Raw genomic sequence first — 26,352 nt, 5'->3', positions numbered from 1 at the left:
GTTTTAGATTACTCCCTGTTTAGAACATGTAAGCACATGGAGGATGGATTGGAAGTCACGGAGCCAGTCTCTGGGACACCATTTGGGTGGCTTGTGTAGTAGTGGTAATGTGGAGATAAAAAGGAATAGTGAGGTTCCAGCAGTAATTTGAAGGCAGACTGAAAGGACTTGGTGACCACTGGAAGGCCTAGGAAGAGCGTTAGGGCCTTTCTGTGATTGTCTCAGGCCAGACTGATTCCTGGGAGGTCTCTTCTAAGACTGGGCCCCATGGACTTGGCCTGCCTTCTTTCTTCTTTCAAGCTGCCAACACCCACTACCTGGAGGTTTTCTCCTCAGGTGTATCCCAGGGAGCTGCATCTCCCTGGCAGCACCCTTCTTTGTTACCCTGAGAGGCATGTAGACCTTTTGCTTTAAAAAAAAAAAAAAAAAGACAACCTTCTTATTAAAAAAACAGTATGTTCACTGTGAAAAATTTACAAAGTATATGTTGTTAAGAGAAGAAAATAAAAACAGTCCATAATCTTAACACCCAGAAACATAGTCGTTATTAAGATTTTGATGTTTATCCTTTAGACTTTTCGTAGCTATGAACTGGGTAGGATAGGACAGGGTGGGGTGGGAAGGGAAGGGAAGAGGAGCGACAGAATAGGAGGGAATGGAATAGAAAGAATACTGTATATCCTTTTTAATGAATTTGGAATCTTCCAGAATGTTTATAGCCATGATCCCTGCTATGTAATTCTGCCTTTCTCACTGAAGTTGTAGTTGAAAGCGAATCTCCCTTCTGCCTTCCTTCCCCTCCCCTTTTAGATACGGGCTCACAGATTTCCTCCACTCAGGCCTTTTTCCCCAGCCTCCGGGCTCACAGACTTCTTCCACCCAGGCCTTTTTCCCCAGCCTCCGGGCTCACTGACTTCCTCCACCCAGGCCTTTTTCCCCAGCCTCTGGGCTCACAGACTTCCTCCACTCAGACCTTTTTCCCCAGCCTCTGGGCTCACAGACTTCCTCCACTCAGGCCTTTTTCCCCAGCGTCCGGGCTCACAGATTTCCTCCACTCAGGCCTTTTCCCCCAGCCTCTGGGCTCACAGATTTCCTCCACTCAGGCTTTTTTCCCCAGCCTCTGGGCTCACAGACTTCCTCCACTCAGGCCTTTTTTCCCCAGCCTCTGGGCTCACAGACTTCCTCCACTCAGGCTGTTTTCCCCAGCCTCCGGGCTCACGGATTTCCTCCACTCAGGCCTTTTTTCCCCAGCCTCTGGGCTCACAGATTTCCTCCACTCAGGCTTTTTTCCCCAGCCTCCTGGCTCACAGACTTCCCCTACTCAGGCCTTTTTTCCCCAGCCTCCGGGCTCACAGACTTCCTCCACTCAGGCCTTTTTCCCCAGCCTCTGGGCTCACAGACTTCCTCCACTCAGGCCTTTTTCCCCAGCCTCCGGGCTCACAGATTTCCTCCACTCAGGCCTTTTTCCCCAGCCTCCGGGCTCACAGACTTCCTCCACTCAGGCCTTTTTCCCCAGCCTCCAGGCTCACAGACTTCCTCCACTCCGGCCTTTTTTCCCCAGCCTCTGGGCTCGCAGACTTCCTCCACTCAGGCCTTTTTCCCCCGCGTCCGGGCTCACAGATTTCCTCCACTCAGACCTTTTTCCCCAGCCTCTGGGCTCACAGACTTCCTCCACTCAGGCCTTTTTCCCCAGCCTCCGGGCTCACAGACTTCCTCCACTCAGGCCTTTTTCCCCAGCCTCCGGGCTCACAGACTTCCTCCACTCAGGCCTTTTTGCCCAGCCTCCGGGCTCACAGACTTCCTCCACTCAGGCCTTTTTCCCCAGCCTCCAGCCTGTGCAGTCAGAACTACAGAGCTTCATTGTCCAAAGATGATAATTTGCAATTCTGAGGACCTTCAGGCTTGTGGCACCCAGTCCTGTGAGCTTCAGTCAGAAGTTACTACAACGTCACATAGTAGGAAGTCTGAAGAGTAGCTTTGGGTTTATGGGGGACAGAAACTAGGCTTTAGGAAGTTGGAGAATAAGAGGAGAGGAGTGGAAATTGGAAGTATAGATTCTTCAAGATATTTGTCTATAAAATAATATAGAAAGATGGGTCTGTGAGGGGAAGTTGTGAGAACTTGGGTGTAGGGAAGTCTTAATACTTTGAATAAAATCAAAGGGGAAGGTAAGATTTGTGAGAAGGCAAATCAGGAACAACAACAAAAAAAGCTTATGGTTTATAATGCTTCTTTAAAAATTTCAAATATAGCAAATGTTGATATTAAAGCTGGTTGTTAAGTTCATGGATTTGCTCTATTGTGTTTTCTGTATGTTTGAAATATTTCATAAAAAAAGGAACTACAGTTTTTATCACCCACATACTAGGAACGGTATGAAATTGAGAAGTAACCTGTATTCTGATATCATGGATTATTTTCGTTAACTAAGAATTATTCTCTATGCCATGCATGGATCATGACTTTTTAAAGAAACAGGTGTCAAATAAAAATGAGTCCACTTTGGTAGGGAGATGCTTGATTCAGAAAGGAAGGGCAAAGGGACAGTGGGCAGGGACTTCTTCATGGGGAGAACATTGACCAGATCTAGCAGTGTTTCAAACAGTTAGGGAAAAAGCGGTTTTCTTTTAGAGGCTGAGAGTAGACACGGCTAGAAAAAAAACCAGGTGTGTGGAGGTGGGCTGAGCCGGTGACATCACTGGAGAGTAAATCAGGCTGTTTTATGCTGAGGCCAGCCTGTTCTCCAGGAGGGGCCCTGAAAGAGAATCAGCATATTGGCTCAGGCTAAGTGAAGATGGGTCATAATTCAGGGACTTGGGGGAAGGAGAGAAGCTTAACCAAAGTTTAGTTAACAAGCACTTTGTTCCTGAATGATCACTGGGGACAAGCATTTCAGTTATTCACTTATGAGGTAAGAAATGGGGATTTGGAGAGTCTGTGTCTGGCCCTACAGATAAAGAAGGGGGCATCCATGTGTCTTATCTAAGTCACATAGGAAGAGTGATTCTTTGCGGTGAGCCGTGTTCCTGAACACAAAGGGTGGAAGGACTTTCCTTTAACTACTGCCGTTTTCCAGTATCACAAGGTTCAGGGAAAATCCAGTATTAGCACAGGATGCAATTCCTAGCAGTCAGAACTTTCTAAACATAGTTACTCATTTAGGTTCTTGTGATGCTTGAAGCTGTTCATTTATGGATATTCATTATGATTGTACAATATTATGTATCTGGAAGGATTAGGAAATTACACTCAGTCTTTATTAACCCTATGATGTATGCCAAAAGTGACTTAACTCTTCCAAACAATCCTGATGGCATTATATTTATTTGCCATTTGTTTTACTTTCTTCAAACTAAAAAAAAAACCAACCCATTGCCATCGAGTCAGTTCCGACTCATAGTGATCCTGTAGGACAGAGTTGAGCTGCCCCATAGGGTTTCCAAGGCTGTAATCTTTACAGAAGCGGACTGCCACATCTTTCTCCCACTGAGTGGCTGGTGGGTTGGAACTGCTGACCTTTAGGTTAGCAGCCAAGCACTTAACCACAGTGCCACCAGAGCTCCTTCAAACTAGACGACTGTAAGCTCCCAGGTGTTTTAGGCTTACATTCAATTTTATAGAAAGAGGAATTTATAACACTTACCTTCCTTGTTTACATGGTCAAGTTATCATTAAACCATGTGGGAACAAAAGCTGTGACGGGAAGACTCAGTCGGTTTGATCTTTGGCGTCCGTCTGGTGGTATTTGCTGTTAAGTAATAGTTTTAAGGGCATCCCATTTAGAAAAAGCTGCAAACTGTTGAGCTTGCTCTTGGCCAGCAGGCCTCTGTTCTGTGGATTGAGGGAGGTAACCGTGCACCAAGGGAGGCCTGGGGTTTTAAGCTTTCAGTTTTTTCTAGTTTATAACTTCCCAGAGTAGAATGGATAATGGAACCTTTTCATCCTACTTGTATTTAAAAAAAAAATAGAAGTCTCAGTGGTGATAATATCAAAGCTGGAATGCCAAAAAAAAAAAAAAAAAGAAAACTTGGAAAGTATGAGTTGTCATTAAAAACCCTGGGTGGCACATAATTGAGGGCTAAGTATTGTGGCTTAGCCTCCTTCCTGCTTGACTTATTTCTTATGCTGATTTATTTTTAATGGAAGCTGCCATCTTGCTTGTCAAGTGCATGTGTTGATATGTAAGACTAGATTCTGCCTCCATTCTTCCACTTCCTCACCCCCAGATTGCAGTTCCTGGAAAAGCTTTTGGTGATAAATTGGAGAGCCTCTTTCAAATAACTAGTCCTGGAGAGGAACCCTTTCCAAAAACCCAATGGTGAAAAGCAAAAAGCTATAAAGTATACAAGTAGTTTTAAAATAGTTATACTTGCATCTTCTAAATAGAATCTTTAAAGGAGTATTGGGAAGCTTCCATTAAAAACATTATTATGAAAAATTTCACATACATACAAGAGTAGTATAATGCATGAGTATATGCAGTGATGCTTGCACATATATAAGCTTAACAGTTATGATGATTTTTTAGCACTTGCCTCGTCTGTCCTCTTTTTTTTCTACTCCTTTTGGTATTTTAAGCAGCTCTGCAGATCTCAGACACCATGTCATTTTACTCCTGCTTACTTCTGGGTGTGCAGTACTTAAAAAATTATGGACATTTTCTTATATAGCCAAATGTCATTATAATACCTAATAAAATCAACAATAATTCATTGGTATAATGTGCAGTCCATATTTACATTTCCCCCATTTATCTCATAAATGTGTAATGTACTCTGAAAGCCATGGTGATGATACCCTGAACTTTTCTTTTTCCATGTCTTTTGGGAATTGATAACATTGCCATGAAGATCTATGTGGGTGAGGTAACCCAGATGGAGCCACTAGAAAGGATGTGCTTTAAAACTGGCTTTCTGAAGTGTAATTCCTTAAAGCTGCTGATGAAGCCTGTAGGCCCTGAGCATGACACCTCAACCATGAAAACGAAATAGCTCTTCTTTGTAAATGGCCATTTCTCAAGGCCTCAGTAAAGACAGAAGGGAAGCTGAAAGGAGCTGGAAGGAAACTCTGGAGATCCTCAGTGTTACCATACTGCCTTGGAAGAATTAATTTTGATATAAAACCTAACTTTTCAGAGGTCCTGTGTATTTTTGGAGGCAGAAAAAGCCATTGGGAAATGTTCAGAGATTATGCTGATCTCCATTCTTATCGTTTCCTTTCTAAATACATACAGACCTGGCATACTGTGTGGGATTGGAGTAGGAATGATTTAACAAAGGGTACTTAGAAATGTTGTATTTTAATCTATGAATTATAAATTTTCTATTTCAATCCAGTGGAAAAATTAGAATGGCATTTCTCATCATTTTGGTCAGCTGTGCCAAAAATGCATCTTCTTGGTCTTAAACAGGACCAGGAAGGATGTAGATGGCTCTCAGAAGACAACAAAAACAAAAAACTCAAGCCACATTTGCTGTCGATAGTAGGCCAATAACATTATATGTGTATATTAAGGATGGTCTACATTATGTTAGTAGGTTAATATGGTATATTTACTTTCAGCTAAGTAGATCTCCTTTAAACTCAATGTTTAGTTGAATCTTGTTTTTAAAATTTCAATATGATAATTCTCCTGATTGAGGGACTCTTATTGAAGGTGGAAAATATTCCTCTTGAAATTTTGAGGTGAAAAATTTCCATTTTACTGCTGACTTTACCTCTGTTGCCCCTTATTTTTACTTATTCCCTCCCTGGGCTGTTTTTCCTTACTTCTGTTTCATTCTTTTGAACATATTGTTTGTATTCACTTACAGTTATATATAAAAATAAGCAAGGTTTGGAAAAAAAGTAAGAGTGAAATTTTTCAGTAAATGTTAAATGTGCATTATATGCTGTTCCTTAGTTAACTAATTAAAGAAAATCTATTGTTTTGAACTGTAAATCCTTCTTGAATGTAATGAGATTAAAGGGCCATAAGTAAATAAACATCATTTGTAAACTATTAACATTGGTGGCCATTTTATTTGGCTTGAACAAATTTATTACATATTTGTACTTACATGTTGATAGTTTTTAATATCTAATAGAGTTCTGTAAAGGTTAGTTTTTGGCCTTAGAATGAACTTCTATTTTTGTATCCCAATCAGTTTACTAAAGGTGATACTACTTTGCTTTGAATCAATTTTGATCTTTCAAAGATAATTTTAACAGGTATAAAGCAGTCAAAGACAGATTTCAGAAAAAGATTTTGTTTTTATATTTCTATTCTTATAGCCAGAAAAGAGTGCTATAGTAGTTAAAGTTGTGTGTCAAGTTGGCTGGGCCATGATTCTCAGTACTTTGGCAGTTATGATGTAGTCTGGCAGCTATGTAGTGATGTAATCACCTCCATAATGAGATCTGACATAATGTAATCACCCCCATGGTGAGATCTGTTATAAGCAGCCAATCAGATGAAAGGGAGTTTCCTTGGGGATGTGGCCTGCATCCAATATAGGAAGACTTTCTGGCAAAGCTGACTGGCTTTTGCTTGCTCTGGATCCTGCAGCTGACTCTTGTTCATCTGACCTCTGGTTCTTGGGACTTGTTCTAGCAGCTTACCTGCCAGTCTTGTGATTTGTCAGCCTCTGCAGCCTGTGAGCCAGCGGCCTGCCTTCTAACTTGTTGATCTTGGGAGTGGTTGACCTCCGCAGCCTGTGTGCAGAGACCTGCTCTCTGACCTGCCAATCTTTGGTTTGCCACTCTCTCCAGCTATGTGAGTCAGGAGAAGCCTTCATCCTGACCCACAGACTTGGGACTTTCTAGCCTCCACAACCACATGAGCTATTTCCTTGATATAAATCTGTCTCTGTATATATATATATTACATAAATATATATATATATATACAGAAAGAGATTTATCCTGGGTGGGTCTGTATGTATATACTTATATGCTTCACTGTTTTGTTTCTCTAAAGAATGCAACCTAAGACAGTTGGTACCGGAAGTGGTTCTAGAGAAACTAAATTGTAAGGATGAATTTTCTAAATTGGTTTTCAAGTCCGGTTAGTCTTAAAAGATGTTAATGACTCTGCTTCCAGTAGTAAAGAGGCACTGCTAATCCATGGCGTGAGGTGGCAATAGAAATGTGCAAAATATCACCACCAGTAGATCAGGTATTGGTAAAAGGCAAGGCTCTTGGTGATGGCATGTATGATACCTTTCCACAGTTTTGTCAGAATGAGAAGTGTAAGGAAGCTGGTTGGTTGGTCCTACTTTTGCTAGACAAAGTAGTGAAAGAAAATGATGAGCTTATGGCTTCAGAGTCACAGCTCAAGCACTGCATAAATGACCTCAAATTGCCTCTTGTGCCCTGGAAGAAAGCCTTATTTCTTGCAGTAACAGCTGATATTGCTGAAAGCTAAACCCAGAGTCTTATTGTAAGAGTGGCAGAATTATAATGTCAGTTGAATTTGACATATGAGCAGATAATTAGGAAGCTGGGGACACCGAGCCCCTAAATTCTGTTGAATCACTTCTGCCAACAGAACCAGCCCTCTCACTACCATTTGAAGAGATTACTCCAACTTTGTCTGCTAAGCCACCCATACCAGTAAAACTGTTAGCCCCTCCACCCCTATCTGATGGGATTAACCCAGCTGTGTCTGAAGAACCTTTGAGTCATCCCCTGGGGAGGTGCCTGACTCATTGCCTGGGGTATCGCCGGAGGCAGATGCTTTAAGTTGTTGCTGAATGTTCTTAGAACACACCTACACCACCCATTTTTGCTGCTAGATCTATAACTAGACTTAAATTCCAGTGAGTCCCAAGAGGTGAAGTACAAAGTGTGACCCAGGAGGAGGTACAGAGCATTCCAAAAGAATTGCTTGAGCTTTCTAATATGTACAAATAGAAACCTAGGGAATATGAGTGTGAATGGCTATTAAAGGTGTGGGATAAGGTACAAGGAACATAAAGATGGATCAGTCTGAGTGTATTGATATGGACCACTAAGTGCAGATTCTTCAGTGTTTCAGCTTGAGAGGTTAGCAAAGGATCTAATAGTTTATTGGGTTGGTGTCTTAGTCATCTAGTGCTGCTATAACAGAAATACCACAAGTGGATAGCTTCAACAAAGACAAATTTATTTTCTCACAGTCTAGTAGGCTAGAAGGGCGTTCAGGGCATCAGCTCCAGGAGAAGGCTTTCTCTCTCTGTTGGCTCTGGAGGAAGGTCTTTCTTGTCAATCTTCCCCTGGACTAGGAGCTTCTCTACACAGGAACCCTGGGTCCAAAGGATGCAGTCTGCTCCTGGTGCTGCATTCTTGGTGGTATGAGGTCCCCAGCTCTCTGCTTGCTTCCTTTTATCTCTTGTAAGATAAAAGGTGGTACAGGCCACACTCCAGGGAAACTCTCTGTGTGTTGGATCAGGAATGTGACCTGAACAAGGGTATTACATCCCACCTTAATCCTCTTTAACCACAGGCAGAGATTATGATTTATAACACATAGGAAAATGACAAAATGGAGGACAACCACATAATACTGGGAATCATGGCCTAACCAAGTTGACACATACTTTGGGGGGAAAACAGTTCAATCCATGACAGTTGGTTTGCTGATGCATGGGTTACGCAGTGGGTCACACTAAATCCAGCTAAAGTGCCAGGCCTGCCTTGTTACCGTGTAGAAGAAGAAATCCAAAGGCTTACGGATATTGGCATGTTAGAGTGGATTTATCAGGTTAGACCCACAGACCCACACATGGAGTGCCCAGAGGACATACGTTTTACCACAATGGTGAGGAACAAATTCGTGAAGGGAACCCCAGCATCTTTGAAAACAGCTGTGATTGCTATTTTATGTAAGTCAGATTTCACAGTGGGAAATGCCCTAACTGAATTAAGACACCTAACTACAGTGGGGCTGATTGGACCCCGTGGTAGTAGGGGCCAAGTGGTGACACTCAATTGACAAAGATAAGGTGGGTGTGGCTACCATAATGGACAGCGGGAGTCAAAGCAGAAATCAGAATAGTCTTTGACTTGTATGGACTTATTACATTGCCAATTTAGTTATCGTTTCCCTACTAGTGAAATAGATAGGAAACCTACTAAATATTTTCTTGATATGTACAAGTGGAAGAATTCTAAGTCAAGTGAACAGGAGTCTAACTTGAATCGCCTGAATAGGGAGTCACGGACCCTCAGTCAAATCTCAGACTTAATCCAGTTTACAGACCTACAACCCCTTGAATGAACGGGAGCCAGGCCCCCTTGAGGAAGGATCCCGTTACACTGCCAAAAATTTATACCATTAATCTTTCTTCTAGTCTTCCCCAAAGGGATCTGTGGCCTTGTAAAAGAGTGACTGTTCAGTGAGGAAAAGGAAATAATCAGACTTTTTGGGGATTACTGGATACTGGCTCTGAACTAATTCCAGGAGACCCAAAACATTACTGTGACCCACCAGTCAGAGTGGGGGTGTCTGGAACTTGGGTTGTTAAGGGAGTCTTAGTTCAGCTCCCAGTAGGTCCAGTGCATCCCTGAACCCATCCTGTAATGATTCCCCCAATTCCAGAATGAATAATTTGGAATAGATATACTCAGCAATGGGCAGAATCCCCACAATGGATCCCTGACAAGTGGAATAAGGGTTATTATGGTGGGAAAAACCAAGTGGAAGTCATTAGAAATGTCTCTACCTAGAAAAATAGTAAGCCAAAAAGCAATACTACATTCCTGGAGGGATTGCATAGATTACTGCCACCATCAAGGACTTAAAGGATGCAGGGGTGGTGATTTCCACCACATTGCCATTCAACTTGCCTATTTGGCCTGTGTGAAAAACAGATGATCTTGGACAGTGATAGTATATTATTGAAAATTTAAGCAGTTAGTGACTCTAATTACAGCTGCTGTTCTAGGTGTGGCTTCATTGCCTGAGCAAATTAATACATCTCTTGGTACCTGGTATGCAGCTATGCATCTGGCTAATGTGTCTTTCTCCATACCCGTTTTGAAGGACCACCAGAAGCAGTTTGCCTTAAGCTGGCAAGACCAGCAGTACACTTTCACTGTCCTACCTCGGAGGTATATAAGCTCCCCATCCCTATGTCATAATTTAGTCTGCAGGGACCTTGATTGCCTTTCCCTTCCACAAGACATCACACAGGCCCATTACATTGATGACATTATGCTGATTGACCCTAGAAGGCAGAGGCGTCAATGACTCTGGACTTATTGGTAAAACATCTGCGGGCTAGAGGGTGGGAAATTAATCCAACAGAAATTTAGGCACCTTCCACCTCAGTGAAATTTCTGGGGGTCCAGTGGTGTGCAGCGTGTTGAGATATCCCTTATAAAGCAAAGGATAAGTTATTGCATCTGGCTCCTCCCACAACTAAAAAGGAGGCACAAAAAGGAGCTAGGGCTCTTTGGATTTTGGAGGCAACATATCCCTCATTTGGGTGTGCTACTCTGGCCTGTTTATCAACTGACTTGAAAAGCTGCTAGCTTTGAGTGGGGCCCAGACTAAAAGAAGGCTCTGCAACAGGTTCAGCCTGCCATGCAAGGCCCTCTGCTACTTGGACCATATGATCCAGCTGATCCAATGGTGCTTGAAGTGTCAGGGGCAGATAGGGATGCTATTTGAAGTCTTTGGTAGGCCCCTATTGATGAATTACAGCACAGACCCTTAGGATTTTGGTCAAAGCACTGCCATCCTCTGTAGATAACTACTCTCCTTTTAAGAAACAGCTTTTGGCTTGTTACTGGGCCTTAGTAGAGACTGAATTCTTAACAATGGGCCACCAAGTCACCATGCAGCTTCAGCTGCCCATCATAAACTAGGTTTTGTCTGACCCTGGAGTCATAAAATCAGATGTACACAGCAGCAGTCTATCATCAAATGGAAGTGGTGTATACAGAATCGGACCTGAGCAGGACCTCAAGGTACAAGTTGCATGAGGAAGTGGCCCAGATGCCCATGGTCTCCACTCCTGTCATATTACCTTCCATCTCCCAGTCTGCACCTATGGCCTCATGAAGAGTTTCTTATGATCAGTTGACTGGAGACAAGAAAACTCATGCCTGGTTTACAGATGGCTCTGTGTGATATGCAGGCACCATTCTAAAGTGGACAATGGCAGCTCTACAGTTCCTTTCTGGAACCTCCCTCAAGGACAGTGGTAAAGGGAAATCCTCAAATGGGGAGAACTTCGAGCAGTGCGCCTGGTTGTTCACTTTGCTTAGAAGGAGAAAGGGCCAGATGTATAAATCTATACTGATTTATGGGCTGTGGCCAATGGTTTGGTGGAATGGTCAGGCACTTGGAAGAAATGTGATTGGAAAATTGGTGACAAGGAGTCATGGGGAAGAGGTATGTGGATAGAGTTTTCTGTTTGGACCAAAGAAGTGAAGATATTTGTGTCTCATATGAATGCTCACCAAAGGGTGACCTCAGCGAAGGAGGATTTTAACAATCAAGTGGATAGGATGGTGCGTTCTATGGAAACCAGTCATCCTCTTTCCCCAGCCACTCCTGTTATTGCCCAATGGGCTCATGAACAAAGTGGCCATGGTGGCAGGGATGGAGGTTATGCCGGGACTCAGCAACATGGGCTTCCATTCACCAAGGCTGACTTGGCTACAGCCACTGCTGAGTGCCCAATCTGCCAGCAGCAGAGACTGACATGGAGTTCCCGACATGGCAACATTCCTTGAGGTGATCAGCCAGCAACCTGGTGGCAGGTTGATTACATTGGACCACTTCCATTATGGAAAGGGCAGCGTTTTTTTCTTACTGGAATAGACATTTACTCTGGATGTGGATTTGCCTTCCCTGCGTGCAACGCTTCTGGCAGAACAGCCATCCAGGGACTTACAGAATGCCTTACCCACTGTCATGGTATCACACACAGCATCGCTTCCAATCAAGGGACACACTTTACGGCAAATGAAGTGCAGCAATAGGCCTAACCCCCCCCCCCAAAAAAAAAAAAACTGTTGCCGTTGAGTCGATTCTGACTCATTGTGACCCTATAGGGCAGAGTCGAACTTCCTGATAGGGTTTCCAAGCAGCAGCTGGTGGATTTGAACTGCTGACCTTTTGGTTAGCAACCAGAGCTCTTAACCACTGCACCACCTGGTCTCCACAATAGGCTTGTGCTCATGGAATTCACTGGTCTTAACATGTTCCCCATCATCCTGAAGCAGTTGGCTTAATAGAACTCTGGAATGGCCTTCTAAAGACACAGTTATAGTGCCAACTAGGTGACAACACCTTGCAGGGTTGGAGCAGTGCTCTCAAAGAGGCTGTATATGCTCTAAACCAGCATCCAATATATGGTGTTTCTCCCATAGGAAGGATTCATGAGACCAGGAATGAAGAGGTAGAAATAGAAGTGGCATGACCCTAGCGATTCACTCACAAATTTTTTGCTTCCTGTACCCACGACCCTATGCTCTGCAGGTCTAGGGATCTTAGTTCCAAATGGAAGATTACTCCCACCAGGGGCACAACACTGATTCCATTGAGCTGAAATTTAAGAATGCCACCTTAAATGCCACCATCTGATCAACAGGCAATGAAGGGAGTTACCATACTGGCTGGTGTGATTGATCCTGATTACCAAGAGGAAATCAGATTGATATTACATAGTAGAGGTAAAGAAGAACATGTCTGGGATACAGGAGATCCCTCAGGATGTCTCTTAGTACTACCATGCCGTTTGATTAAAGTCAATGGAAAACTACAGCAACCCAATCCAACATTACTAATGGCCCAGACTCTTGAGGAATGAAGGTTCGAGTCACACACACACCGGGCAAAGAACCACGACCAGCTGAGGTGCTTGCTGTGGGTAAAGGGAATACGGAGCAGGTGGTGCAAGAAGGTAGCTCTAAATACCAGTTACAATCATGTGAGCAGTTGTAGAAATGAGGAATGTAATTGTTATGAGTATTTTTTTCATTGTATGTGTACATCAAATATTTTTGTTTTCCTTACTTATAAAATATAAGATGTAAACAAGGCTAGTGTATTTTTGATTATACATGTGTTAGATGTATCATGTTAGGTGCAAATATGACTATAATTGTCTATATTTAGAGATGTGTATGGGTTCTAAGTTGACAAGTGATGGACTGTGACGGTTAAGGTTGTATGTCACCTTGGCTAGGCTATGATTCTCGATAATTTGGCAGTTATGATGTAGTTTGGCAGCTATGTAATGATGTAATTACCTCCATAATAGATCCGATATAATTCTAATCACCTCCATGGTGAGATCTGTTATGATCAGCCAATTAGTTGAAAGGGAGTTTCCTTGGGAGTGTGGTTTGCATGCAATATAGGTGGACTTTCTGGCAAAGCTCGCTGGCTTTTGCTTGCCCTGGATCCTGCAGCTGGCTCCTGTTCATCTGACCTCAGGTTCTTGGGACTTAAGCTAGAATCTTACCTGTTGATCTTGGGAATTGTCAGTCTTTGCAGCCTGTGTGCCAGAGGCCTGCTGCATGACCTGCTGACCTTCAGTTCACCTGCCACTGCAGCTACATGAGTCAGGAGAAGCCTCCGGTCTGACCTGCAGACTTGGGACTTTCCACCCTCTGCAACCATGTGAGCTATTTCCTTGATATAATTCTCTCTGTTTTTATATTTATACACTTCTCTAGAGAACCCAGCCTAAGACAAGTGCGTACAAATTTGTTTTAGTATTTAAGAGATTGTTAAAGATTTTCCTATCATTTGTAATGATTTTCTGTGAGGTTTGTTAATGTTTTTGTTTAATATTCAAGTTTGTCTTAGTTTTAGTTTATAATGTAAAAATAAGAGTGTAAACACAATTATTCGTTTACCCTTCTCTTTTTTTCTTTTGTAAAGAGTATTTAAAAAAAAAAAAAAAAGGCTTGCACTGAAATTTGAAAAAGGAAACATTAATTTTTGTAGTTTCTTCTTTAAATAGATTCAGAAATTATTTTTTTGCCTTACTTTATTTTGTGTTACTCAGACCTTTGTAAATCCCAAACTGTTCGAGGTTTAAGAGTGCTCTTCAGAAATGTGAATTTTCCAAGTGCTGTCAGAGAGTGGTTTGCCAGAAGGTATGGGCGAGAAAGAAAAGCTGTTTATGTTATAGGACGTCTTACGTAGAGGAACCATCAGATGTACATGACGCAAGCAGAAATTGTTTAGGGAATCCCTTGCCTTAAATGTGTGCTCCATGAAGAAGCAGACCTCTTTTATTTCATTAGGTAATACTCTTTTTAAAAATAAGGGGTATGTATTCAGTATTATGTATGTTAATATGTTGTGGTCAGTATTGCCAATGTCAATTAGTCTTCCAGATCTTTTGTCCTTAGAGCGTTTTAGTTAGTTTGACCTTTTCTACTTAGTTTAAGGAAAAAGAGCCCTAATTTATATACATGCACACTCAATCTGAATCAAATTTAGTTTGTTTACTTAAAAGTAGGGGTGTGAAGTACTATTTTTAGTATTATATTTTAATACTAGTGACACAAAATTATTTTCTTAATTTTTATGTGTAGTTTTAAGTTCTAAGACTGAATTCTTTCCTCTTCACTTTCTTTATCTAAAAAATTGAAAATATTAACTTTGTAGATAAAATGAGATGATTTTTTTAAAGTACAAAGCACAGGGCTTGGCACAATAAATGTTTACTTTTCATCATTTTAGTAACCTGTCTCATGTTAAAATGGTAGCATTAGGCTGTAAGATGAAGTTGCTTATGCTGGTTTAAAAATATGTCATACTTAGATATTCATTCTGAAGTAGCAGGAATCTGCTTACTGTGCTTGATAGGCCTACAGAGGCTATAGAGAAGAACATCTAATTTATGGTTTTATAAGCAAAGCCCTCCTGATAGGATGCCATGAACTGATTTAAAATTCTGTGTTTTATGCTTCTAAATTTTCGTAGTTTGGATTTCTTTTAGATATTTCAGAGCATTGCAGAAGTTCCTTTGTGACATTTTGGTTGTGAAAATCTAAAATACAATTTATTACTGGATTTTACATTTCATAGTAAGACCAAATTTCATTGTAATGTTTCTTAGGAACTAAATTCTTAGATTTGTCTGTTTATGAACCGAAACCAAAAAACCTGTTGCCATCGAGTCAGTTCTGACTCATAGTGACCCTAAAGGACAGAGTAAAACCGCCCCAGTTTCCAAGGAGCGCCTGGTGGATTCAAACTGTTGAGCTTTGGGTTAGCAGCTATATAGCACTTAACCACTATGCTACCAGGGTTTCTTTATGAACCAAAGAGGGAGGGGGCAATTAAGAATGCAATTTGATCTGGCCATGTTTTGTTACTGATTCAGATTTTAACTTTAATATAGATCCTTGGGTCCTACTCCTTTTCCCACATCAATTTTGGGGAAGAATTTTTCTTTCAAATTTTAACACTTTCGAATCAAAGGGTTAATACAGGTACATTATTTAAGCTTTACATTTCTTGACCAAAATTATTTAAATAAATTGTAATAATAATAAAATAACAAAAGTGAGTATTTACTGCATACTTGTTATGTGCCAGGCACTGTTCTAAGTGGTTCACACACATTAACTCAGTCCTCATAACAACGCAGTGAGGAAGAAACTGTGTTCATTGAATCTAGGCAATCTGGGTTTAGATTTCATTGAACACTCTACCATTTCTTAACTGTAATACACAGGTACTCAGTGTTGAACCAGACAATTTCTAGGCAAACCCATACTTAAAAAAAAACAAAAAAACCGTTGCCTTCGAGTTGATTCCAACTTGTAGCAACCCTATAGGACAGACTAGGACTGCCCCATAGGGTTTCCAAGGAGCAGCTGGTGGATTCAAACTGCTGACCTTTTAGTTAATAGCCAAGCTCTTAACCACTATGCCACGAAGGCTCCAGCTAGCAAATAGTAAATATAAATATATGCTATATATATGTGTATATAAAAAAAAGTTACTGTATAATACAGCATGTATATGTATGTGTATATATGCTATATATATAAAGTACTATATACTTTTATACACACACATACATATATATATACACACACTGTATAATGCTACTTGATTATTCAATGGCAGATAAGATAGTTTCATAGTTAGACCTCAATTCACCTCTGAACTAGGGTGTGTGAAGAACATATAAAATTTAAATGTCCATTAAATGCATTCATAATTGCTTCCTTATAATTCCTGGTATTAATAACCATTCTATCTGTTGAAATGTGATACTGGGGCCAGGAGTATGAGAGTATCCAGAGCTTTAGAATTATATCTTATTAAGAGGATGAAACAAGTCCCTTTGTCATTTAATAAAATCAATTTTGTTGAAATTTTTTTTTTCCTGGAGAGAAGCCAGTTAATAATCACCAAATTTGGGACAACAGTTACTACAATTTTTTTAAGGTGGTTTTTGCTGAGTCAACGCTGTTTAGAGTTTATACCAAGTGATTGATAGGAATGTGATAGAATAATTCAGATAAATTAACTGCTTCGTAGAAGTTCCCATAAAGAGTGATGTAGGTCAGAAACAGAGATTAATGTGAAGTTTTGGATGTTCAGTGATGTTTAGGCGTTCGTTCAGTGGTTTCTGGTATTCGGTGTGTAAATCTCCTATTCACTATTGGAAATGATCTGTATTGTTAAGAGCAGTGTTCGTATCCACTGTGCTTGCCTTTGTGTCTGCCGTTTCTAGCTTAGGGTCTGACTGCAGTTTCTACATGTACATTTATTATTTTGAAATACATGTAGCAAGCATTCATTTTCAGTCTTATTGAAACCAAATACAAGGTTAATTTTTAAAAGTCTTGAATCTAAAAGAGTTTTGACTTCTGAAAAGATTGTGTACATTGCCATAGTACTTTTAAAATGTATTATGTTCACACTGAATGACAGGGCTCCAAAATACATAAAACAAAAGAGAAATAGTTCCACAATAATAGTAAGAGACTTCGACACACCATTCTCAGTAAAGGACAGAACATCTAGAAAGAAACTCAACACAGATACATAAGATCTAAAGGCCAAAATTCACCAACATGACCTTGTAGACATATATAGAACACTCAATAGCAGCAAAGTATACATTCTATTCCAATACACATGGAACATTCTGTAGAATAGACCATGTTTTAGGCCATAAAACAATCCTCAATAAAATCTAAAACATCAAAATAATACAGGCATCCTCTCTGATCACAACACCATAAAAGTAGAAATCAGTAACAGGAAGAACAAGGGAAAAAAAATCAAATACATGGAAGCTGAATAACACCTTGCTTAAAAACAACTGGGTAACTGAAGAAATCAGAAAAGGAATTAAAAAAGTTCTTAGCATTAAATGAGAATGAAAACATATCATACTCAAACCTTTAGGACACAGCAAAGGCAATGCTCTGAGGTCAGTTTACAGCAATAAACACACACATCAAAAAAGGAGAACAGGCAGAAATCAAAGTGTTACCCCTACAACTCGAACAAATAGAAGGAGAACAGCAAAAGAAGCCCACAGCCTGCAGAAGAAAGGAAATAATAAAGATTAGAGCAGAAATAAATAGAGAACAGGAAAACAGTAGAAACAATCAACAAGACCAAAAGTTAGTTCTTTGAAAAGATCAACAAAATTGACAAACCATTGGCCAAATTAATAAAAGAAAAACAGGCAAGGAAATAACCCAAATAAGAAGTGAGATGGGGGACGTTACAAAACAAACAACCAAAATAAAAAGAATCACTATGAAAAATTGTATTCCAGCAAATTTGAGAACCTAGAAGAAATGGACAAATTCCTAGAAACACATCATCTACCTAAACTACCACAAGCTGAGGCAGAAAATCTGAAGGGACCCATAACGAGAAGAGAGAGAAGAGGTAATAAAAAAAACTTCCAACAACAACAACAAAAAGTCCTGGCCTGCACAGTTGGACTGGAGAATTCTACCAAACATTCAGAGCTCACACCAGCACTACTCAAACTATTTCAGAGCTTAGAAAAGGAAGGAATACTTCCTAATTCATTCTATGAAGCCAGCATAACCCTGATACCAAAGCCAAGCAAAGGCACTGCAAAAGAAGAAAATTACCAATGTTTCTCATGAATATAGATGTGGAATTTTCAACAAAATTCTAGCCAATAGAATTTAGCATCGTATCAAAAAAATAATATACCACAACCAAGATATGCATACCAGGTGTGCAAGGATGGTTCAACATTAGAAAATCAGTCAACATAATCCACCATATAAAAAGAACAAAAGAAAAGAACCACATGATGATCTCAATTGACGCAGAAAGGCATTTAATAAAGTCTAACACCCATTCCTAATAAAAACTCTCAGTAAAATAGGAATAGAAGGGAAATTCCTCAACATAATAAAGGGCATCTATACAAAACCAGGAAACCCCAGTGGCATAGTAATTAAGTGCTACAGCTGCTAACCAAAAAGTTGGCAGTTCGAATTCAACAGATGCTCCTTGGAAGCATTACGGGGTAGCTCAGGGCAGCTCTACTCTGTCCTAGGCTTGCTATGAGTCAGAATTGTCTTGACGGCAACGGTTTTTTTTTTGGCTTTATACAAAACCAATAGCCAACATCATTCTCAGCGGAGGGAGGCTGAAAGTGTTCCCCCTGAGAATGGGAACAGAACAAGGATGCCCTTTATCATCACTCCCATTTAACATTGTGCTGGAAGTCCTAGCAAGAACAATAAGGCAATAAAAAGAAATAAAGGGCATCCAAGTTGGAAAGGAAGAAATAAAGTTCCTATTCCCAGATAATATGGTATTATACATAGAGAACCCCAAAGATTCCACAAGAAAACTACTGGAACTAATAGAAAGATTCAGCAGAGTAGCAGGATACAAGATCAACATGCAAATATCAGTTGGATTCCTATACACCATAAAAGAGAATTTTGAAAAGGAAATCAGGAAAACAATGTCATTTATAATAATCCCTTGTTGTTGTTGTTGTTGTTAGGTGCCGTCGAATTGTTCCATGCACAACAGAACGAAACACTGCCCAGTCCTGCACCATCCTTACAATTGTTATTGTGCTTGAGCCCATTGTTGCAGCCACTGTGTCAGTCCACCTTGTTGAGGGCCTTCCTCTTTCCCAGTGACCCCGTACTTTACCAAGCATGATGTCTTTCTGCAGGAACTGATCCCTCCTGACACCATGTGCAAAGTATGTAAGGTGCAGTCTCCCCATCCTTGTTTCTAAGGAGCATTCTGGCCACACTTCTTCCAAGACAGATTTGTTCGTTCTTTTGGCAGTCCATGGTACATTCAATATCCTTCACCAATACCACAATTCAAAGGCATCAACTCTTCTTCGGTCTTCCTTATTCATTGTCCAGCTTTCACATGCATATGATGCGATTGAAAATACCATGGCTCAGGTCAGGTGCACCTTAGTCTTCAAGGTGACATCTTTGCTTTTCAACACTTAAAAGAGGTCTTTTGCAGCAGATTACCCAATGCAATGCATCGTTTGATTTCTTGACTGCTGCTTCTATGGCTGTTGATTGTGTATCCAAGTAAAATGAAATCCTTGACAACTTCAATCTTTTCTCCATTTATCATGATGTTGTTCATTGGTCCAGTTGTGAGGATATTTGTTTTATGTTCAGGTGTAATCCATACTGAAGGCTGTGGTCTTTGATTTTCTTCAGTAAGTGCTTCAAGTTCTCTTTACTTTCAGCAAGCAAGGTTGTGTCATCTGCTTAAGGCAGGTTGTTAATAAGTCTTCCTCCAATACTTATGCCCCATTCTCCTTCATACAGTCTAGTTTCTCTGATTGTTTGCTTAGCATACAGATTGAATAGGTATGATGAAAGAATACAACCCTGACACACACCTTTCCTGACTTTAAACCACTAAGTATCCCCTTGTTCTTTCCGAACAACTGCCTCTTGATCTATGTACAGGTTCCTCATGAGCACAATTAAGTGTTCTGGATTTCCCATTCTTCACAATGTTGTCCATAATTTGTCAGTTTGTTGTACTCTGGGGGCTTGTGTGTTGTTGTGATGCTGGAAGCTATGCCACCAGAATTCAGATACCACCAGGGTCACCCATGGAGGACAGGTTTCAGCTGAGCTTCCAGACTAAGATAGACTAGGAAGAAGGACCTGGCAGTCTACTTCTGAAAAGAATTAGCCAGTGAAAACCTCATGAATAACAGTGGAATAATGCCTTAAAAAGATAAAATACTTAGGAATAAATCTACCAGGGACATAAAAGACCTATACAAAGAAAACTACAAAACAGTACTGCAGGAAACAAAAAGAGATCTACATAAATGGAAAAACATACCATGCTCATGGATAGGAAGACTCAACATTGTGAAAATGTCAGTTGTACCCAAAGCAATCTATAGATGTAATGCAATCCTGATCCCAATACCAAAATCATTCTTTTTTTTTAAATCCAGGTATTTTTTTTTGTGTGTGTGTGCTTTTTGTAAAAGTTTACAGCTCAAGTTAGTTTCTCATACAAAAATTTATACACACATTCTTATGTGGCCCTAGTTGCTCTCCCTGTAACATGGCAGCACACCCCTCCTTTCCACCCTGAATTTATCGTGTCCATTCAACTAGCTCCTGTCCCTTTCTTCCTACTCACCTCGCCTCCCAACAGGAGCTGCCCATTTAGACTGATGTATCTACTTGAAGTAAGAAGCACATTCTTCACAAGTATCATTTTATGTCTTATAGTCCAGTCTAATCTTTGTCTGAAAAGTTGGCTTCAGGAATGGTTTTAGTTCTGGGTTAACAGAGAGCCTGGGGCCATGTCTTCTGGGGTCCCTCCAGTCTCAGTCAGTCTGAAGTTCTGGGTTAACAGAGAGCCTGGGGCCATGTCTTCTGGGGTCCCTCCAGTCTCAGTCAGTCTGAAGTTCTGGGTTAACAGAGAGCCTGGGGCCATGTCTTCTGGGGTCCCTCCAGTCTCAGTCAGTCTGAAGTTCTGGGTTAACAGAGAGCCTGGGGCCATGTCTTCTGGGGTCCCTCCAGTCTCAGTCAGTCTGAAGTTCTGGGTTAACAGAGAGCCTGGGGCCATGTCTTCTGGGGTCCCTCCAGTCTCAGTCAGTCTGATCTTTTTACGTGAATTTGAGTTCTGTGTCCCACTTTTCTCCTGCTCTGTCAGGGACTTTCTGTTGTGTTCCCTGTCAGGGTGGTCACTGGTGGTAGCTGGGTACTGGTACAGTGACAGACACACAGACCAACGGAACAGAATCAAGAACCCAGACATAAATTCACTACTTAAAGCCACCTGATCTTTGACAAAGGACCAAAGTCCATTAAACGGGGAAAAGAGTCTTTTTAACAAATGGTGCTGATAAAACTAAGTGTCCATCTGAATGAAAAATGAAGCAGGACCCGTACGTCGCAACGCACACAGGAACTAACTCGAAATGGGCCAGGGCCTGAATATAAAACCTAAAACAACAAAGATCACGGAAGAAAAAATGGGGACAATGCCGGGGTGGCTTTTGGTAGGTGCCGTCGAGTCGATTCCGACTCATAGCGACTCTGTGCACCACAGAACGAAACACTGCCTGGTCCTGCACTAGGGATCCTAATACATGGCTTAAGGAGAGTGCAAACCATAACAGTACGAACACCAGAAGATAAACCAGGTAAGTGGGAGTTCCTAAAAATTAAACACTTATGCTTGTCAAAAGACTTTACCTAAAGAGTAAAAAGAGAACCTACAGACTTGGAAAAAATTTTGGCTATGACATACCCAACAAGAGTCAAATCTCTAAAATCTACAAAATACTTCAACACCTCAAGAACAAAAGACAAATTTCCAACTAAAAAATAGGCAAAAGATAAGAATAGACACTTCACCGAAGAAATTTAAGTAGATAACAGACAAATGAGGAAGCGCCAGTGATCATTAACCATTGCCCTGCAAATGCAAGTCAAAACTAGAATGAGCTACTAGCACATTTCTGGCACTAGTCGAAAAACAGAAAATAACACGTGTTGGAGAGGTTGTGGGGGGATGGGAACGCTTATGCACTGGTGGTGGGAATATAAAGTGTTAGAACCACTATGGAAAACGGTATGGCATCTTCTTAAAAAGCTAGAAATAGAAATACCATGTGATCCAGCAGTCCCACTCCTAGGAATATACCCTAGAGAAATAAGAGCCATCACACGAATAGACATATGCACACCCATGTTCACTGCAGCATTATTCACAATATTCAAAACACGGAAACACCGTAAGTGCCCATCAACAGATGAATGGATGAACAAACTATGGCACATACACACCGTGGAATACTATGCAGTGATAAAGAACAATGATGAATCCGTGAAACATCTCCCAACATGGATGAATCTGGAGGGCATTGTGCTGAGTGAGATAAATCAATCACAAAAGGACAAATATTGTATGAGACCACTATTATAAAAAACCAAGAAAAGATGTACACACAAAAAAAAAAACAATCTTTGATGGTTACGAGGGGAGGTGTGGAGAGGGGAAATCATTAATTGGATAGTAGATAGCAGTAACTTTGGTGAAGGGAACGGCAACATATGATATAGAGGAAGGCAGCACAACTTGATCAAGGCAAAGTCATAGAAGCTTCCTAGACACGTTGTTATGGATTGAATTATGTCCCCCCAAAAATGTATGTATCAATTTGGCTTGGCCATGATTCGCCATATTGTGTGGTTATCCTCTATTTTATGGTTGTAATTTTATGTTAGAGAGGATTAGGGTGGAATTGCAATTTTATGTTAACAAGGATTAGGGTGGGATTGTAACACCCTTACCAGGTCACATCCCTGATCCAGTGTAAAGGGAGTTTCCCTGGGGTGTGGCCCGCACCACCTTTTATCTCCTTTAAGAGATGAAAGGGAAGCTAGCAGAGAGTTGGGGACCTCACACCACCAAGAAAGCAGCACCAGAAGCAGAACTTGTCCTTTGGACCTGAGGTTCCTGCGCTGAGATGCTCCCAGACCACCAGAAGACAGGTAACAAGGACCTTCCTCCAGAGCCAATAGAGAAAGCCTTTTCCTGGAACCAGTGCCTTGAATTTGGACTTCTAGCCTACTGGACTATGAGAGAATATACTTGTCTTTGTTAAAGCCATCCGCTTGTGGTGTTTCTGTTATAGCAGCACTAGATGCCTAAGCCACACATCCAGACAGCTTGAGGGATTGAATTGCTGGGGCTTAGGGCTGGGGACCATGGTCTCAGAGGACGTCTAGGTCAATTGACGTAACATAGTTCATAAAAAAGTTCTACATCTGACTTTGGAGAGTAGCATCTGGGGTGATAAAAGCCTGTGAGCAACCATCTAAAATACATCTATTGGTCCCATCATGTTCGGAGCAAAGGAGAATGAAGAAAACCAAAGGCACAAGGAAAATATAGTCCAAAGGACTAATGGAACTGGAACCATTTCCAAAGTCAACTCTTCAGATGTGGATTGGACTAGACTATAAGATAGAAAATGGTACTGGTGAGGACTGAGCTTCTTGGCTCAAGTAGACCATAAGAGTGTGTGGGCAGCTCCTGTCTGGAGGGGAGATGAGAAGGCACAGGGGGACAGAAGCTGGCCGAATGGACATAGGGAATACAGGGTGGAGAGAAGGAGTGCGCTGTCTCATTAGGGGGAGAGCAACTAGGAGTACATATCAAAGTGCATATAAATTTTTGTATGAGAGACTGACTTTGACAGGGATCACAATAGATGGTCTTGGACAGAGCGGCAGAAAAATGAAGAACAAAATTCAAATTTACAATAAAAGACCAGACTTACTGGTCTGACAGGGACTGGAGGAACCCCCAGGACCATGGCTCCCAGACACCCTGGTAACTCAGAACTGAAGCCATCCCCAAAGTCCACCTCTCAGCCAAAGATTAGACCCTGGTAACTCAGAACTGAAGCCATCCCCAAAGTCCACCTCTCAGCCAAAGATTAGACAGGCCTATAAAATAAACAGTGACACACGTGAGGAATGTGCTTTTAGTACAATCAAGTATATGAGATGAAGTGGGCACACCTGCCCAAAAACAAAAACAAGAAGGCAGGAAGGGACAGGAAAACTGGACAAATGAACACGGAGAACCCAGGGTGGAAAGGAAAAGGGGGATAGTGTTGACACGTTGCAAAGATTGCAACCAATGTCACAAAACAATCTGTGTATAAATTTTTGAATGAGAAACTAATTTGTGCTGTACAGTTTCACCTAAAACACAGTAAAAATGTATTATGTTAATAAATGAAATATATTACTTACTGGTTAGAATGTAAAATCATGCTCCAAATAATATAAATAGGAAATTTAGGATACTAACCTACGAAACTTGTGCAAGGCAAAAACCTGTCAGAATGAAAATTCAGGTATTTTTTAACAATAGGAAGGATACAAAAGTGGTAAGACTGCATCCTGTCAAAGGCAGAAAACGTGCAAGGCCTGGAAAGCAAGGCAACCCCATCAATTTCTGGCTCTCACAGATCTCACTGTATAAACATTAGTTTAAAAAACCCCAAACCAAACCCATTGCCATCGATTCAATTCTGACTCAGCGACCCTATCGATCAGAGTAAAACTGCCCCATAGGGTTTCCAAAGAGTGGCTGGTGAATGTGAACTGCCATCGTTTTGGTTGCCGCTGGGCTTTTAACGACTGCGCCACCAGGGTGTTGTTTTTCAAAGGATAAAGAACCCCTAATTTTAATTTTTCCTCAAATGATTATCACTGTTTACTGGAAGTGTTTTCAAAACAGACTTTTTTAGCCCCCCTATATAAAAAAAAAAAAAAAATTTTTTTTATATAATTAAGGAAACCCTGGTGGCATAGTGGTTAAGTGCTATGGCTGCTAACCAAAAGGTCAGCAGTTTGAATCCGCCAGGCACTCCCTGAAAATCCTATGGGGCAGTTCTACTCTGCCCTGTAGGGTCGCTGTGAGTCAGAATTGACAGCAATGGGTTTGGTTTTTGGGTTATGCAATTAAGGGAAACCCCCGTGGCATAGATGGCAGTTCGAATCCACTAGGTGCTCTTTGGAAACCCCATGGGGCAGTTCTGCTCTGTCCTTTAATTAAGAGTGACTTAAGTCTGAGACTTGCTTTGCTCTGAAGAGGTGAATTTTTTTAAGGGCAATAAAGTTTGGCCATTTATCTGTATGTACCAGAAAGAGTGATCCCTGTTCCTCTTCTTTTATCCTGATTATAGATTTCAGAGTATTTATTTATGCCTTACACAGTCAAACAGGATTTGAGGCAGTGACATTCCCCCTGTCATTCTGTTTAGAATTATAACAGGTAGTAGATATAAAAAATATTAGTCTTACTTGGCTAATTTTGTTATCAACATTTTTTTTCAATTGATAGTCTCAAGGTAAAATTTAACTCCATTGATTTTGTAATTTGTTAACCGTATTGTTTTAAAACAAACAACCCAGTGGGAAAGGAAGGCACCAAAGACCGGCTAAAGTAAGAACCAGCTCTGTCTTTCCCATTTTGTAGATACTTGTTATTCCATTAGCACAGCTCAGTGAGAGTTTTGAAAAATTAAAGTGATGTATTTTACATCTTTATTCAGTGTTCACATTTACAGTATTCTTATTTTCCTGTTTTCTGTCTTAAAATATATGAAATATCCTTTAAATAGTACATTTTTCCCCCCTTTGGAAGAAGCAGACGCTTGAGGCTTCTCTTTTCATACACAGAAATCAGGACAGGTTTCAGACTTCTTGCCTAGATTGTCAGTGGATTTTCGTTGTCGTCCTTGACATTAGACTAGGTGATGCAGAGATTTGATTTCTCAAGCAGCAGACTTGGTAGAGCATCCTGCTATGTTGTGAGTTCACCACATATTTTTTCATCCTTTGTTAACTGTCTTGAACTCAGGCCTAGTAGCTCTGTGACGTATGTAGCTGTACTGTGACATCATAAACCTCATCTGTGGGAACTTAGCTACAGATGGAGGTAGTCTACCAGGTGCTAATCAAGTGCTGTGTCACAGCATTGTGAGGTTTTCCCAGAGTTAGGTGTCATTATTAAGGGCTTTTTAAATTGCAAAGGCTGTCAGTTGCATCACCTTACTTCTTCAGGTTAACTGCTCTGTCGGGGGGGCTTTATTGGATGTGGCGGCATCAGCATAGTCTATGTGTCAGGCGTCCTATCCAAGAGGACTGTTCTTCAGGGGACCTGGAAAAACAGGTAAATTATGGCTACTGTGAATTCATGCTACGTGCTTTGAGAGATTTGTTGTAAATAGAGGTAGGACAATTATGAACTACCAAATTCATCCGTCTTATTTCTTTAGTTTGTTTTCTGAGCAGCTGCCTACTTGATTATTGGAATGTGATGACTGTATCCCTAGATCTTCCTGGGGC

At 40.9% G+C, this 26,352-nt stretch overlaps 1 protein-coding gene across 25 annotated transcripts in view; it reads left to right on the top strand.

The window, feature by feature from the left end:
* Nucleotides 1–26,352, top strand: part of CREM (cAMP responsive element modulator) — a 197,176-nt gene that overhangs the window by 40,309 nt on the left and 130,515 nt on the right. The window contains exon 1 of one of the 25 annotated variants that reach the window (XM_010600262.3): nucleotides 24,780–26,176. The exons of 22 other annotated variants lie outside the window; for them this stretch is intronic. In XM_010600262.3, coding sequence (XP_010598564.1) covers nucleotides 26,099–26,176 — 78 coding nt within the window. In that variant the 5' untranslated portion in view covers nucleotides 24,780–26,098. Of the gene's footprint in view, nucleotides 1–24,779; nucleotides 26,177–26,352 lie in introns of those variants that run through there. 2 more of the 25 variants (XM_064285094.1, XM_023539771.2) reach the window with 2 other exon arrangements.

This window comes from Loxodonta africana, chromosome 4 (assembly GCF_030014295.1).
Source record: "Loxodonta africana isolate mLoxAfr1 chromosome 4, mLoxAfr1.hap2, whole genome shotgun sequence".
Classification (NCBI taxonomy): domain Eukaryota; kingdom Metazoa; phylum Chordata; class Mammalia; order Proboscidea; family Elephantidae; genus Loxodonta; species Loxodonta africana.
Note: the sequence above shows the minus strand (reverse complement) of the source record. Positions and strands in the feature narration are given on the sequence as shown.